Genomic DNA, 17,500 nt, shown 5'->3' with positions numbered 1-17,500 from the left:
GCTCCCAAATTATTACCTCTTTTTCCCATCCAGCTGTGCCACAGTTGGGGAAACCAAAAGCTATTTGGATCAGAACAATCTCTTAGTGTTTTAAAAACTCAGAAATCAAAACTGAAACAATTGAAATGTCTCCAGTTCAGCAGGCAACAGATACGACAGAACTGACAAACTAATCCCAAGTCTATTTTTGCAAACCAAAGAGGTGGAGGGATGCAAACCTACGTTTTGGAAAACATGTATGAGCTAAAACATCGGGTATTTTGAAGCTCACTCGTCGCTAATGGATATTTTTAAAAGGTTTAATTTACTGCAAGTGCACCCAGTATAAGATTTGATTATTCTCTTCATGGCCACAATATCTCAGGCACAAAGCTGTGTGTATTCAGAATAAAACCTATTTCTTTTTCAAATACATAAAACAGAGTAGTGGTTGTCAGAAACCAAGAAACGGAAGGAGGGTGCAAAAGAGCGGTATAAAAATATTAAAGATTAATGACCACTTTCATGCCAGACACTAACCAGAAGCTCTCCACAGAAGTCCTTAACCTTACGTTTGAAAGGGAACTAAGTGTTTTTACCTGCTAAAATCTCAGTCTGGACTTCAAATGAGTGACCTCGACCTGAAAGATTTTGCTTCCTATCCAAACCACCCAATCGCTCTCACCTACCTGTTTAGATAAATATCGAAGTATTACTGAAACACAAGTCGTAAATAAGGTCTCGCACTGCCATGTAAAATAAAAAATGCTTACTGCCTTTAATAATTTTAATTTTACATCATAATATTATTTAGTTTTACAACTATGAAGATTTTAATCGTGTTCGTTCACTCATATAAGAAAATATGTACGTGAAAACTACTTCTGGAAACATTTTTATTTTATGGTAACTTTATAATAAAGGAAAAAATAAAGAAAGGTACCTGGAATTTCAGTGAAAGCCTCTCCAAGGACAGACACACGAAAAGGTAGATCTTTCTCTTTCAGTTTCAGCAGGACTTTAAAGAAAGTTTCAGGATCTTTGTCATGTTCCCTTAAAACAAAAAGACCTTAGCATCATTAACGTTTACTTGTGGAATTGTTTGGTTTTGTTTATCAGAACAGTATTTCTCTTAAATTGTACTTTGGGGGAACTAAATGTCTTCAGCTCAATTTCCCTCTTTGCTTACACCGCATAGTTGAATATTTTCCTCAACCCAGCACTCGGGACCAAAACTCAGTTTTATCAGATTCTTATCTCTCTTCCCTGTCTTCAAAAGATGTCTTTACTCTTCAAATTACCAACTCTGAAAGTGAGAAGATCTGAGTAATATCTCACCTAGCTGCAGGCAACACCATGCTAAAAACAGAATAAAGTCGAAAAAAAAATTTTTTTAAATTATTTTTTTCCCTGTCAAAAATTACGTAGACAATCTCCGTAACAGTTTTTCCCCTTTTTCAGGAGGAACAGGTTAATCAAAACCCATAGGATTTCCCAAACTGGAATTTTATGAATCCATGCTGTGCTAATGTAAAGCTTCTGATCCACTCAGCGCTTTAGGTAAGGAAGAAAGGAATAAACTAACACGAGGCATTTGCTACCTTTAGACTTTTAAGGAGTTAACTGGAAGTTAGAACAGAAAATAAGCAAGCTGTACTTATTTATAATTTCAGCTGAAGCTAATATTAAAGGTTTGTACGGGTATGACACTCAATGCTTTGAAACACAAGGTTGGTTACCCAAAAAGAAAATGAAAAGCCAATTTGCTAATCTGTCTCCTTTACTAGCACAGAAGGAAAGGTTCAAAAGATACCACAGATGATCTAAATTTCCCAAATTCAGTAAGTTATATTAAAAATGAAATGAGGTAATTCCCCCACCCTAAGGTGAATATTATATCTTGCATTTAATTACTCTGCTTTAAATTATTGTATTTCAGACAGATGTGCGCCATATGTCTTTAAAATATTTTGGTTTTATTTATTATTTAGAAAATTCCACTGTTTTCCTTCCTGTATTAAGGGCAAATCTATAGCTCAGCTGTCCTGGTGTCTTTCTTCACAGACTAATTTTGTAGACTGAATCTGTAGGTTTGTCACACTGCTATATGAAAGATTAATAATTATATCATTCGGGAAATCTGAAGCCAAATGACATCTGCAGCTCTACATGTGTTAATTTCTCATTCAGTCAATATTTTTGGTTTAGGGAATTAAAACAAATTAATCTTATAATTAATGTGACTTCCCTAGGCCGAGAAATCTTCGGGAATTGTGGAGTTTTTCAGAATTAGTTGCATTTTCTTAAAATAAAGCCAGACAATAATTACTTTAAGAAGTCCTCCATCTCCCAGATTTATTTTGTTCCCAATAATAAGGAGGAATGCAACTGCATAAGCTTCGTAATTTGTTTCACATCTGTGAACCAGGAGTTTTCACGGTGGTTCCAGCAACCAAAGTGGATACGAGCACTGGCTCGGGGAGAGGATTTCTTCCAGTTGCAAAGATCCCAGAACCAACCGCCTGTGGGTTTGCTTGCACCCCTACCCTTAAAACAGCCACCTGCTTCTGGCAGGTAAATTATGTGCACAAACACGTTGCCAGCATTTTCATTCCCTCCAAATGCCCAACTGAAAGACCTGAAGTGGGATTACAATCCAGGATTCAGACTTGGCTGGAAGGGAACATCTCTATCAGAAATGTGCAAGTCTGCAAGGAAAACAGCTTTGAATGCTGGGAGTCAGTGTAATTCAGCATAATGTTCCCTGTCGGCCTCAGTTTCCCCTGGGCAGGCTTTTGTGGGTGCTTCACAAGGGATCCCTGTGATCCCAGCCTGGGATCTGCTGCTGAGCTCTGCTCAGCTTATCCCGAGGTGGACCGGAACATCCCCGCAACACAGAGCAGGCAGCCTCGCCAGACAGAGCCACGACGCTTACAGGGATCTTTCCAAGCGCTTCACAGCCCCGCTATCGGCTCCGCAGTCACAAAAAGTCCTTCCAGCAAAGGATATGCTTTCCCTCTCCCTTTCCAGAAGAGACCAGGGGTCCCAGAGGCAGCCAAAAGTGGAGGATGCTGTTGGAGCCACACTGTCAAGGAGCTGGCAGGAGAATACGGAGCCTTACAGCTCGTCGAAGCCACATAAGCTGCACATATTTAGGAAAACTGATAGGAATTGGAAGTTGCAGCTTTGTTTAATAGGTGGGGAAGAACAGAAGGAAAATTTGGCACCCAGAAGGAATGCTGAGAGGGGAAACGTTTCCTCTGCACGGAGCCTCTCTTATGGGTTTTCTGCTGTAGGTGATCCTCCTGCCTATCCCCTTTTAAAATATTTTGCTTTTATGGGATGCTCAGAGATTTTAACGGCACATTTTGTGGCTCTTGTAGCTTTTCTATTTGGGAGGTCACCTTACTCAATTCCTGTGACTTCTCCTCACCACAATCATTTTCTTTTCAGTGAAGACCCACAGAAAGCTTCCAGCACGTGCACCTACAGACTGCAACGTATGATCACTCCTGCAAGTTAGCAAAGGTAAAGCTGCTCCTGCTAGAAAGCAACAAATAGCACAAGACCACCTCTTTACCGCATCAAACAGGAGAGCGCTCTGTTTCTTGGCTGACATGGAGAAAATCATATACAATCCAGTCTGCCTTACTCAGCAACAACTGCTAAACACACCAGATTGTCATAGCAGTGATCGTGGAAAAAGATGAACACAATATGGAATGTCTGTTCTGTAAAGATCTGCTCAAAATGACGTGCACTTTTGGCTGCATCTGTTGCATTTTTGAGCTTTATTAAACGGTATTAATTATATATATGCCATTTCCTTAAGAAGAACTGCAAAGCTGCATAAAAGCCTGATATTAAAATGCAAACTTTTCTTCTAAGATATCATGTTTGGGGAAAAATTAAGCTAATGTGATTCTATGGTCTGCCTTTGTTGTTCAGTTCAGGTATTTGAAATGCTCTTGTATTTTCACTTGACTTGATATGCATCTGGTGAGGCAAAAATAAGAACCGGGCATGGTAAGAAGATGCTCTAAATTTCATCGTAAGAACATTAAAACATCAGAATGACCAAGCTGCAAATGCCACAAACCAGACGTAAGCACCATAGCTATACCCAGATTTGAGAGCACTGCTGTTGGAGACATCCAATCTCCGCGTTTAGATAACTGCACATTAAAAATTTTTTACCCAGGATTACTCCAGGCTTTTTAATTTTTGAGTCTAAAACACATTTTAAGAGCGACATTTGAAGTCTCTCTTAAGAACTGGCAAAGGTTTAGTGGTCTGGGTATGGGAACGTGGCCCAGGGTTCAGCCCGATTTAGTGATTTCCAGTTGTAATCTGAAATAAAACTTTTAAGACTGCCCTTGAAGTGGGGATTGGGAGGGTGGTGGTAGCAGCAGCACCAGCATCGAGCCTCCATTAGCTCTGCCTTAGATTTTCTGTTTGTAAAATGGGTGTATTATTTTTTCACCACAGAAGGATGCTGTCAGGATTAATTGATGACTTGACATCCCTCTTTTCAGCCCAAAACGATTTAAAAAAGCAACTTTGCAGCACTACGATGATGCTCCTCTATACAATCAATGGCAACAGGCTTCCAAACACCCTTCAGGGATGTTGTGAATTCAGCCTCAAGCCCTCGAGCCTTACCCACTGCTGGAACTGGAAGGAGAGTGCACGGTGACCACCTAAACTGGAGTCATTCCCTGGGGCTGCAGGATACCCATATCCTTCACCAGTGATGGAAAACACATTGTAAAAAAAATAAAAGAAATAGCAGGATTTGGCCCTTTACATTATTCAATGTATATTCATCTCCTGAATTGGGAGTGAAATTCAGTAAAAGACCCATAAGGTCTTTTGTAACTTAAGTTTAATTTTTTAAGTGTATGTAAACTTATCACACGTGGTGATAACCGCAGTTATTTCGGATTTGGAGGAAGACACATCTAGCTATGCAATTAGAAAGTAGAAGAGTTGTGGAAAAGAGATGGGACTTGGTCAAAGAGGCACAATAAATGCAGTCTATTTAAAAAAAAAAAAAAAAAAATTAAACCCTACGGTTTTTACAAGTTAATCAGTAACATAAAAGTGTTAAACCAGGGGAGACAGTCTGAATATTTGAGAAAATTCTGCATACAGGGTACGTAATGCTTGTGATAGCAACAGCCCTGTTGTGCCACCTCTTAAGGTGCTACCTAGTCTGAAAGGGTTACAAATAAGCTCAGCTAAAAGCAATATTCAAAGAGTTGATCTTATCCTTCTTAGGACATTTAGCATGGCAGATTTTCAGCGGTAGAGAATCCCAAACTGTGAGGGCATGCAGCAATATTTCATTTTTTACCGCGCCTTAAATCCAAGCGATTCAAACTGGGTGCATCTCCTTCTGTCTCCCCACTTCACAAAACCACCTGAGCATCAGATGAGCAGAGGTGGGAAACGGCAATGCTAAACCAGGTACAAAATCTTCAGAAGCTAAAGTAGCATTTCAATTTCTTGTTTTAACTCATTTTTTAGGATAAATAGCAAGAGCCAAAAGACAGATTTCTCCCTACCTGCAATCATTGCTAGAAAATGGCTGACAAAATAAGCGACTGAAGTCTCGCTCATTATTGATGAAGCTGGGCAGCAGTTGTGGAGACAGAGACAAGAGACACCCAGGGAGGAGAGAAAGGGACAGGGGACATCAGCCAGGGAAAGGCACGGCCATGGCAGAGCACCAGGAAGCCCTGAGGGGCAGGGATGGGGCTGGGGAAGTCTGTGAGCACCGAATCGATAATTAAAAGTGAAGGAAATGAAGTTTCTAAGACACAGATCTTGAAGTGGACGACAGCGGTCCTTTAGTTTTAGGAAAGTGAAATAGTGAGGAGCAAGTCTGGCAGCATACAGGGCAGACGAAATGGGCAAAGCAAGGTCAAGGGGAAGAGAACCCTACTCTAGGTGGTCCTGCTCTGGCAGGGGGGGTTGGACTAGACGATCTTTCAAGGTCCCTTCCAATCCCTAACGTTCTGTGAAAACCGCAAGAAGAGAAAAAAATAATTAAAAGATACAAATATTCAAGTTGAAAACTAAAAAAAAATGATGCCATACCCAAACCCAGGGGGGGAAAGAGAAATATAGAGTAAATAAAAAAGAAAAAGGAAAAGGCATAGGCTTGGGAAAAATTAAAGAATACAGAAAAATCAGACTCGGAGACAGAGAGAAGCTGCAGACAGCATTTGAGAGTGCTATCAGTGGTAGAGAAAAGGTCAGGAAAATACCAGTAAAGATACAAATTAGGAAGCAAAACTAAAACTGCACGGTAATTAAAGGAGGAGAACCAAAGAGGAAGAGAATAAAGAGAGCAAAGGCACGCAGCGGCGTTAGCGGGGAAGCACAGCGCAGTGCTGGCGGAGAACAAAAGCACCGTGGGAGAAAAAGGTAGAAAATCTGCAACACCCCTTGTAAAAATTCACATTTTTGAAAGAATGAAGGTGAAGAAAAGCATGGGCAGCCGCTGCTGCTGAGAGGGGGCAGCGAGGGGAGGGCTGCACCTCTATCACACCCAGAGCCAGGAGCTGGAAGGTGCCTTTATCCCAGTAACGTTCTTCGTTTGGGTGATAACAGCAGGAACTTGAGGTTCTTTACTGTTTTGACTGATACGGTACAGGCTTGGGGAGGGTGATGAAGGATGCCACAGGCTGATAAGAGGACTCACATGACATCAGCCTCCTGTTGACCCTGTATCTGTCCAGGGCATTCTCAAGAAGAGAACAGCGGCACATCAATAAATGGTGCAGTCTTGCATGCACACTCTGCTGAACGAAAAACGGGGCTCCATTTCACGTCAAACCTATCCTAAAGAACAATATCAGGGATTTTTTTTCACTGCATTATAGTATTTACTGTATTACACTTTGATATTTTATGTTAAATCTTGAGCTCAGCAAAATCTGCATATAGGTTTATTATAATCTAATAATGTCAGAAAGTAGCAGTGTGGTCACAAAAAATAAGCCTGGCCTTCAAAACAGAGAATTGCAGAGTTCTGGTCTTTTTCTGACACTGATTTCCCACGAGACGGCTCTGCCCAGGTTTCCCCATCTGTAAGAAACGGTGTTCCAGGAGCTTTCATTTACAGAAACGTAGTGAGGATCAGAGTCAGTAAATACTTCAGGAGGATAATATTCTTCTTAAAGTAAGAGGACTCACGTTACAAGCCTATTCAATATACCAAATGAAACACACTCTAGTAATTATTTTCACGGAGGAGAGAGGACTTTCCTAAATCAAATGCGTTTAATATACGTTTTCTGTGTTAAGATTGCAAGAAAAAAAAAAAAAAAAGGGGGTGACAAAAAAAATTAAAATTCTAATACCAAATTTCTGCTAACAATGCTCATGATAACTGCAAAAGAGGAAATATTACTGCTGGGAAAGAGCTATTAGAAAAGAAACAGGGGAACAAGAAATAACTATGAAAATGCAAACATGAAGGAAAAGTTAATTGCTTTCCATTTATTCAATTTATCACAGTATTTTTCCATCTTTTTACATTTCCAATACGAGGTAGAGGTAGACTGTAAATATGTAGTTAAGTCCAATGGGTTTTCTTCTTCAGCTGATACGCTTACAAAATGTCTTTGCTGTAATTGTGCCTCTAAACATTGTCTGGCATCATCAGCATCAAAAGTTACCACAATATCTAATACCCCCTCAGTTAACAGAAAATGGAGTCAAGTAGAAAGAAATGTTTTTACATACGTGTCACTGAAAAGAAAGGACCCTACAGAATAAATTTTAGCTAGCGATTCGGAGGTCCTATAAGCAAAAAAGGTCCCGATCCTTGCCTGCACTTGCAAAACACCTCTGCAAGCCAAGGAATTAAAAAATGGCACTAGAGGGGCAAAAAGCCGCCACACAGTCCTGGCAAACACAGTGTTTTATGTTCTGTTATAGCCCATGACGTATTTACAGTGAGGAGTGTGTATTTTACCTTCCGATTTTTTTCAAATTGCTGGCCTGAGAAAAATGGGTGGCATTTTGCTTGACGCTGGAAAAGCATTTTCTCTTATCTTGTGTTATCTAGAAGAGATTCATAAAAAAAGAACCTTGGGAGTTTATTGTTTAGATTCTTCATCTTCTCCCCTCACAATTCACGAAGGAAAAAACTCAAAATAAAATATTGCGCATTCTCTAACCAAAGAAACCTCGGGATCAGCATCAGTCATTGAGCCCCCTGCTTATTTCCTAAAGAGAGATTAACCTTTGAAGACAAAGACCAGCGTTTGGTCTCAGTTACCTTGGTGTAAAAATCAATGCACTTTTATTCAGACGCCTTTTCATTTCTTTTACTCCCACTTAGAGAACCCAGTTTTTCACAACTACAGGATTCAGACAAATTTTACTCAAATTTGCAGCACAACCCAGGCAGTCCTATGGACTACCCCCAAATAGTTTCTTAAAAAAAAAAATATTAAAATTAACTTCCTTTTGTGTTCCAAAGGTAACGTAACAAACGGTTTCCTGTTGTTGTGAGGCAAGATAAAATAATCTGAGTGACCCTGACAGCCCTGATAACCATACACAATATATCCTATTGTAATTCAACGTACTACAAAAAAGTCACGTCATAGTAATAATAGATGGGTATGAATATGATAAAAGTGGATAAAAATCTACCCAGGTGGTTCCTTGGAAGAACAGAAGAATCAAACGTAAGTTACTACAGAAAAACAACATCACTACACGTTTGCCCCGAAATCGCAAACCCACCATACGAGACCCCCCTGAGATCTCCATGGTGGACTCGCATCACCAAACTACAACGAATTAATACTCCCCAAGATATGCTGCTTCTCCTGCTCCTTACTGAGTAATACCCGGAGAGGAATTAGTTCAGGTACCTCACATAACTCATCCTTGTTGGATTTGTGAAGCTGTCATCTCCAAGGATGAAGCTCCTAAGCAGGAACTTTCTTGGCACCAAGACCAAGGCTTGAAACTTGCTATTCGACAAGATTAAAGTAACTACAAATCTCATCGGTTTCAGAAGGAGGAATCAACTCCTTTTATTGAGTCAGTTTTTGCACAAACACAACTGAGAAAAAGCAGGGATTAGAGGACAAAGGGAGGAAGAAAAAGGTGAGAACATGGAGAAAAGGAAAGCAGGGGAGGAGAAGAAGAGAAAGGAAGAAGAGAGTCAAACAGCAGCAGTGCAGTAAGAAGAGGAAACTAATTAAAAAGAGCTTTGAAGGAAGAAACATAACCCCCCTCTTACCCGTGAAAATAAGGAAGAATATTAGATCATTTGCTTGGGAAATACGTGATTTTTGTCTCTTGGGGGGTATTTGCATACTTTGGTCTGGGGTGCTGTGAATTACAAAGGGGGCACTATCTGCTAAGTTTGCCTGGGACTTCTTAGCACACAACCTCTTCTGCCCTTCTTTATGATGTTTCCCAAAACTGAGGCTATCCTGGACTATAATCATCTACACAAATTCTGCCGAACGTTTTCCAGAACATCCAAAGAACTAGATTTGGAAAAAAAAAACATACCAATGCCCAGTAAAACTGCAAACAGTGTCTTGAATATATTAAATTTCAAATAAGCCTCTCTTTTAAGTATTTGAACCTCTTTTTGTTTTAGAGTAAGAACTGAATATTTGGATGTGTTTGATTTTGAGTCAAAGATATGCTTCCTGTTGCACGTGTTGGAAGTCTTCCTAAAAGTGCAGCCAAGCCTTTGAAAAATTTTATTTTTGCGCCTGGTCACTGAACGGTCCATGAGTCTTGGGCACACCTTAGGCTCAAGTGGCGCAAGAGAATCTTACTGTTGCAGGTCAGGCTGCTAAAACCCAGGCAGGATCCAAGGTCTGAGCTGAAAAGACAGATCTCGTCTTCACTTTCAATGATTCCTCTGCTGGATTCAGAAGAAAATTACTGGACTTTGCAGAATAAAGAATTGGTTTGTACGCATTTGTATGCACAGGCCCAACAAGGAAATGGAAGGTTTGGTTAAGAAAATAAAGCAGCATAAGAGATGGGTTGAAGAGGCAGAAAGCAGTAACGGTAACATGTGCTTTTCTAGTTTAACTAAAACTTTTAGATGTGGACCAGAAAAAAGCAAAGGGGGCAAATAAGATCTGATCAGTATGACCAGCTATGCAAGAATAGCACGGCAAAAAAACAGTGAACCGAGGAAGGAGTAAAAGAGACTGGCAACACAAGGCCAGTTCATACGGGGAAAAACATGAAACCAGTATAAGAGACCAAGAGGACCACACAGTCAGGTGGGGCAATGGGGCTTAGGAGAAAACAGGGACCAATGTGTTGCAGAAGGTCCCTTGCACAGGCAAGGCACAGAGAAAGGTTGAGAAACTAAAGCAGAGTGAGACACAAATTTGCTCCACAAGGAGACCACGTAGGAGGAGATGCCCAAGGAACTGAGCCTGGCAAAGACAGAAGGCAGAGGTTTGGAAGAGAAAGGCCAAGACCAGCTTGGGTGAATGGAGCAGAAAAGATTGCTGTGATAGCCACCGCTGGAAGAGCAGCCCCCTTCCTTCAGAACCTTGTGAGGACTCCTTAGTCCTACCAGTTCACACGCGTTTCTGCTCAAAGACTTGGATTTTGCAGTTGTACTGGAGAAGAAAGACACCATAAAATGAGTTTCCCATCATGAAAAAAAAGGGAGAGCCAAGCTTACTGGAGCTCTTACGGCAAACTGTGATACATCTATTCCAACTTAAATAATTTTCAAACGTCCAGGGGATGCAGCTGCAGTCTTACACTACCTCAAAATCCGTTTTCCAACCACGGCTGAAACATTTACTGTAACAGGCTTCAGAGGACACACTAAAGTGGCTGCTCAGCAAGTGTCTGGATAGCACAGAGGGAAGGAAGAAGGAAGGTTTCTGCATGTCACATTTTAAGCAGAATCTCGATGTTATTTACCTTTTTTCTCATATTAAGAAAACAGGTACATCAGAGTGCGAAACCATCCCATGGCACAGAAAGCCGCTCACAGGGCTTGAATTCTGCTTTGTTACAGGTAACAGTGCTCTTACGATGGTTTGCCATGTGCACCCCGGGTAAGCTGCTGCTTCAACCTTGACTTTACAGGAGGGAAGAAAGGGCTTACACCAAATTGCTTTAAACACAATGGGAAGCAGGATTGGGCCATGGAGGTTAAATATAGAAAAGAGAGTGCTCCTCTAGTGAAAGAACTATTTGAGGAAGCAGTGAGTAAAAAAATAAGTTTTATTTTAATACGATTCTTTTTCAGCCTATTAACTTCTCCAGTATCAGAATGAAGTCTGCTAGAAGTTAGTAAATAAAGGCTTTCAGGAGAGCTTTATTAAATCACTCATGACTTATCAAGTTAAAACTCCCACTCAGGTATCTTAATAAAACTTTCAGAGAATACATTTCATTTTCCTGGAAATTAGAAGCCAATTACTAACTGCAGGAGTTACTGCCGGCTACACCACCGATCAGCTTTCTGTAAATAGAATATTTACCAACAACTTGAATTAGTTCTATAAAGTTTCGGTTTCTGAAGGTCAAATAACTATGTAACTGCTTAATAAAGAAGCAAAGAAGTACCTCTAAATATCTCCAAGCTCTGATGGGCTTATATTCTGCTCCTTAGGTAAGGTATTAGCAAAGCTTATTTATTTTCATTTCCAAGGCTTTTATTTGCTCATTCCCTTGTGGTAAAGCTGATTTCCATGATGATTCCCTTCTTAATTTTAATACCCTTTTTACTCATCATATAGACATAAGAATTTTCCATAAAATAATGAAACCCTTCCAAAGGAAATGAAGACAAGTAGGAGAGGAAAGTAAACTACAGCTTACTTTTTTCTTTTTTTTTTTTTTTTCAATTAATTGATCCACTGTCATGTGCATATATGAAAGATTTTTTTTAATGAAAGGAAAATAAGGTTAATTAACATAAAACCCCTCACTCCTTGAGATGTTGAGTTTTGTATTTTATCCATGCTGCCTTAAGTGCCTTGATTTCCCAGTAATGACCTAGTTCTCCTAATGAGTAACATTAACCCCTGGCTGTAGCTGTCCAGGACTTAATTGTCAACTGGAGCTGAAATAGGAGAGTTTGCCGATCAGCAGGTATGTGGTATATTAACTCATGTCATTTCAGACCCTAATAAATAAATCTGTTGCTAAGGCAACAGGAACATCAGCTGTATCACTTCTTTTCCCTTTCCCCCCCTCCTTTTTAAAGGAAACTGCCTTTCACACCGAGCTTTTAAAAAAGGAAATTAACTACATGTAACCATAATTAGAAGAAACATCGTTTCTCATCTCAGAAACGTATCTACATTAATGAAAAAAGGCATTCAAAAAGAGGACTGCTTTCTACTGTGACCAGGGTAACCGGAATTATTTCCCTCAACTGAGGGAATGCAATTTGAAGTATACATCTGAGAGAGAACAGATCACAAAATATTTGAGCTCTTTGTATTTCTGAGATAGCTCCCTCTCCTTTAGTACACTGCCGACGCCAACCGAGCAAACTGCTTCAACTACGAATCAGGAGCCCAGGCAATTGAAACCATAGGAGAAAATCATACCACTCAAATCCAAACACCTTTGCCGCCCTCTGGGAATCTGTCGGTATGACTGGCAGACCTGCAACCGCTTGGAAAGCTCAAAAATAGCCCATTTTCAGCTCATCAGATTTAGCCACTAATGAAAATTCAAGCACCTGATTTGAAGGGAGATGGCACTGCTCCTCCCTGTCCCTCGGAGGCAGTTACCTGACTCTTGCATGGGAAAAGCAAGGGGGAGCTGGGGCAACACAAACACATCTGCAAAGGCACACGTGATTTGGGGAGCAAAGCCCAGTAACTCACCTTCTGCCTCACCTCTAAGATCAGGTCTTGAACGTTGCCGTTTGAGACTAACAGCTTCGAGGTTTTATAGAACAGCAAAGCATAGACAAGCGTGGGCAGTACAACCTCTTATGTGTTCCACAAGGTTTGGGAAGGAAGATCTTGATACTCTTTGTTTGGGGATGGCGTGCTGTTGAGGTCTCTCAGCACTTCACAGCCCTCACTTAGTTCTTGCCATTCTATCACAGGACGAAGGTTTTGTCTTAAAATTTTCAAAATTGATAGGTTTACGTGTAGTTTGTGACTACAGGAGAGTTCTTCTGAATCTCTAGTTACCCACGCCTCAATCAGAGATCAGGTAAGAAGGGAACTGAAGAGAGGTTCATAAGGCCAGTCATTGCTCTTGGAACACTTTCTATAGGCTCTGTCCATACTATAAATATCACAAACTACTCAAAATGACATCTGCCTTTTTAGCTGAAGGATACAGAGGGAACACAAAGCATCTTTTTTGGCCATTATCAAAATCAGAGATATTTTCTCTATCAACTTCTTATAGCCCTTTAAGAAAACATGCTACAAGATACACGGAAAAAATGATGCTGAGATGTCCACTACAGCAGGAGAACTTTAACACCTGAGAGGTCTTCATTACATGCTGAACATTTCTACAAGCTCTTAAAAACAGTGATCAAGGAATAGTGCATCTTCCACTGGAAGGGCTCAGTACCCCAAAGCCCTGCCCGTGGGAAGAAATTTCAAGGCTAGACTTCACTGAATGAACAACCAAACCACAGATACTTCCAAACTACCCTTCGAGTTAACATTTAAAGCTGAACTTCTCAGAGTATTTAATGGATTTTTTTTACTTGCTATTTATATATATATATAAAAAAAAAAAAAGTAGTATCTGCTCTCAAATTGAACTCTAGCTTGCATGAAAGTGAAGTTAGACAACTTTTTTTTCTGCTTTAGGTGTTCCAGAAGTGAGGGTGCCAGCTTCTACTTCATCAGATGTCTATGCACATTTTCATGGCACTGGTTCGTTCACCACGTGTCATCTGTATTGCAGCCCTGGTGAACACCATTTTCCTTGGGAGTATCAGATACCTTTTCTCAGACATAGCTGAAAAGCTTCCATTTTGAAATTGTTATTTTATGTACTATGGGCTTTTTATTGTATCTGGTACCTTTTCGTTCAGGCTGTATAAACACCTGCATTTTAAGCCTTTGTTTTCAGTCTGCCTTATCTACCCACCACATTCACCTTTTTTGGATTAAATTTGCCAGAATCAGTTGCTTTTCAAAGATGAGGTTTCCCTATAGGAACTCACTCCCCATTCAGCACGAACCTAGAGCCAAACTCTCCACTGCTTTCCTGTGCAAAGGGGCAGCACAGACCCAGTCAGCTATGATTTCCCTGAAATGGGGCATCTACTTTCCTTTGACAACACACAGCCTCTGCCCTCCTTACGTGACACTGCACGAGTGGGCACTGGGCAGGGAGAAGTAGGACCACAACCCCTTCTTCTACGTGCTCTCTGCAGGCTGTTTACGATGTTGAGGATGTTTGCTGAGGCTAACAGCACGTGTGGGTACTCCAAGGTGATTTCTAGGGGGAGCACCTACTCTTTCGTCTCTTGCCGTCCTGCCATACCTGCACTCGATGGGATAAACTTTGGTCCAGAATATTCGACAGCGTGAGGAAAACACGACTTGGGTATAGACTCACTGTGTTCTCAAATGTCTCTATGTTAAATAGTTTTGAATTCTGAATTCAAAGGCAAATGGTAACTACACAAATTCTGTATTGATGAAGATACACTGCCAAGATGAAGAGGAACCAGGCACCACTACTAAAAAAAAAAAAAGCCTTTCCAGGCTCCTCTCCCTCGCAGCTTGCACAGGACTTGTGCTTAGCTCACGGATGAAGAGCTGCCCCATCACAGAAGGCACAACACTGACTGCACTATCCGGGAAAAGCCCTTTCCAAGGACTTGCTCCTGAGGGAAGCGGACCAAGTCCTCATGGTGGGCAGCCGCACGTTAGGACAGCACAAGGTGATGACAAAACAACCTTTTCTCCATGGACTCACTTCTTGAGCTCTTTAACTCTGTGATATTCTACATTAAAAACAAGCAACTGGGCACAGCTCTATCTCCACACACACCGTCCTCCCTTCGACCAGAAATCTTCAGATAATTTTTGCAATCTAGATATTTTCTTTTCTTCTGAATTTCCCCATCGTGACTTCCACCACCGTTCCTCCCACTCCTGTATCTCCTGCCCCATGTCCTTCCCCACGCTCTTGTCACACGCTGGTGCGTACGGACACGAGATAACGGGCTTATCTGATCTTCCACGTGAATTGATAGCGGCTGTTCGTTTGCATGTGTGTGTAAATTCTCGCTGATTCCCCGTGTGATCTTTTATCACACCCATACAATTAGGGGAAGAAGAATTGATTTCTGACAACTTTCTCTTATCAAGTCTTTAACTGCTGAGATGATACAGCGCACACAGGGAAAAAAGAAAAACCGTAAGGCTCGGGTAAATGCCTTGAGTTAAAAGAAGCACTGCAGGTCTTCTCCATGAAAGAGAGGAGTAAAGAGGCTCCAATCTTGTAATAAAACTACAAACGTGTCACCCGGACGACGTGACTGTGGTCGGGGTGCAGAGTTTTGCAGCACTGCACACCCACTGTCACACTCACGTGCAGGAAGAGCTGAGGAAGACGCTGGTGCGCCCCGATTACAGCAAAAATAGCTTTGACACCAGTCTGTGGCCTTGTTGGGGGCCAGGGAGGGGAAATAATGTACACGTATAAATGCTGGTGGGCTCATTTTTGAGGGGAGAGGAGGATTGCGCCACACTGGGTCACTGCCGTTTCCTTAATACACTCAATCCTTCACCAAACAGACAATTTATCACCTTGCAAGGAAAACCTGCGGGACACGACAAAGTTCTGATCAAACGCGGGAACTTTCGTCCATCGATCACCAGAATTTTGCTCTCCTTTTGCAGCAAAGCCAATTCGCACGCAGGGGAGAGTAATTCCTTGGCATAGCCCTTGCCAGAAAGCAGCTCGGAAACCCACCGCAGCCTTTTATCCAGATCCTCGGCCGTAAGTCGTTTCTATTAGCGGCGCCTTGCTAGAGATGTTTGTAACAAAACATTAAAAGACTTGGTGAGAAAGGAGAAAACAAATTACTCTGTGGAGAACCCAGCAACTCTGCTAAAATACTGTCAGTTATTTATCTGCTGTCGGCAGAGGTTGCACACTGTAATCCTCGACAAGCTCGGATTGGGGCGGGGGGGGAATGGAGAGAAGGGGCAGGGATTGCATCGAAGGGCCCGCTCTCACGCAAAAGCCGTTTTAACACCGATTTAAAGCGAGAACGTGTCTGCTAGAGAATGTCACTTTTGATTTTGCTGCGTTTCCAAGCGGGCAAGGCCTACGTTGGGTTGACTGAGCGGGAGAGGTGTTGGGGCTGACGCCGTATTTTAGGGCGCCGGCGGTCCCTGCGCAATGAGGTCAGCGTCACTTCGTTTTGAGAGGTTTTCTGTAACAACAGCACGGCTTCACAAAGATTTATTTGTTTTGGTTTTTTTTTTTTTATGGTTTAGCCAAAGCGGCTTTTTTGTTAGGTGAAGGGGAACACAGGAACATAAAAAAAAAATAAAAATAATCTCCCTTTTCTATTTTTTTTTTTTTTCTTCCAAAATGAAAACCACATGTAAATCATCAGGGTAGACAATGGTCGTTAAGTATTATTGTATAGGACGATATCTGCGAGCGCTCCGTGCTGGAATACAAGCAGGATACCACTGCCAATGTTTTACACACCAAAGCCCCCTTGCACATTACAACACTTGGCTAAAATGAGTCCTCTCTACGAAGAGGCTCGTGCTAGGCCTAAGAAGGGGGATGCTTTTAGCTGCTGATGCCTGCAGAAGGCACGCGACGCGCTCGTCTCTAGGAAGGCAACGAGTGCGCGGTTTCGGCTGCGCTGCAGGGCAAAGGGGCTGCCCCCAGCCCCTCGTTTTGGGCCACCGGGGCTACGGGCCGAGGACGCGCGGATCTTCGGCGAACGCTACACCGGCGCCTGACTTTTCGAATGCCTATTCCTCAATTAAAAATAAACGGTATTTTTTACGAGCGAATTTACATCCATCAGTTGCTAAAGCATCCTAACACCAAAGGGTAGGAGTTCAGCCCGGAAGATTTGCATGCAGCATCCTCAGACGAAGGCAGGCGCTTTCGATTTCCATCGAGAGCCTTGCTGCGCTGGAACTCTAATGGGCTTAGAACAGTAAATTTTGAAGAAACTGATTGCTGCCCCCGTAGCTAGTAAATGCCTGCCTGGACCCAGTGGCATTTGAAAAAAGTGTTTTATCATAAAATTATCCCAGCAGAGTCCATTCTGCAAGATAACATCATCATCATCATCATCATCAGTACTCCATGCAGGACCCAACAGCTCTGGCACAATATTGCCAGTCATTTATCTGTTGTCAGCACAGGTTACACACTGTAATCCTTGACTGCCTCGGAATTAGAATGTCTTTGATGTCCCCACAAGAGTTTTTTGCCCGAAGGCTTTACCAATGCTCGGCGGCTCAGTGTTTATTCCTCGTAATCTTCCTCTCATCTCCAGGCTAGCAGTGACAGA

At 41.8% G+C, this 17,500-nt stretch overlaps 1 protein-coding gene across 7 annotated transcripts in view; it reads right to left on the bottom strand.

The window, feature by feature from the left end:
* QTMAN (queuosine-tRNA mannosyltransferase) overlaps positions 1 to 17,500 on the bottom strand; it is a 124,108-nt gene that overhangs the window by 16,047 nt on the left and 90,561 nt on the right. For 5 of the 7 annotated variants that reach the window (XM_009947568.2, XM_086465390.1, XM_086465392.1 and 2 more), the window contains one exon: positions 923 to 1,032. The exons of the other annotated variants lie outside the window; for them this stretch is intronic. In XM_009947568.2, coding sequence (XP_009945870.2) covers positions 923 to 1,032 — 110 coding nt within the window. The remainder of the gene's footprint in view (positions 1 to 922; positions 1,033 to 17,500) is intronic. 7 annotated transcript variants of the gene reach the window in all.

This window comes from Leptosomus discolor, chromosome 5 (assembly GCF_034619465.1).
Source record: "Leptosomus discolor isolate bLepDis1 chromosome 5, bLepDis1.hap2, whole genome shotgun sequence".
NCBI lineage: Eukaryota > Metazoa > Chordata > Aves > Leptosomiformes > Leptosomidae > Leptosomus > Leptosomus discolor.
Note: the sequence above shows the minus strand (reverse complement) of the source record. Positions and strands in the feature narration are given on the sequence as shown.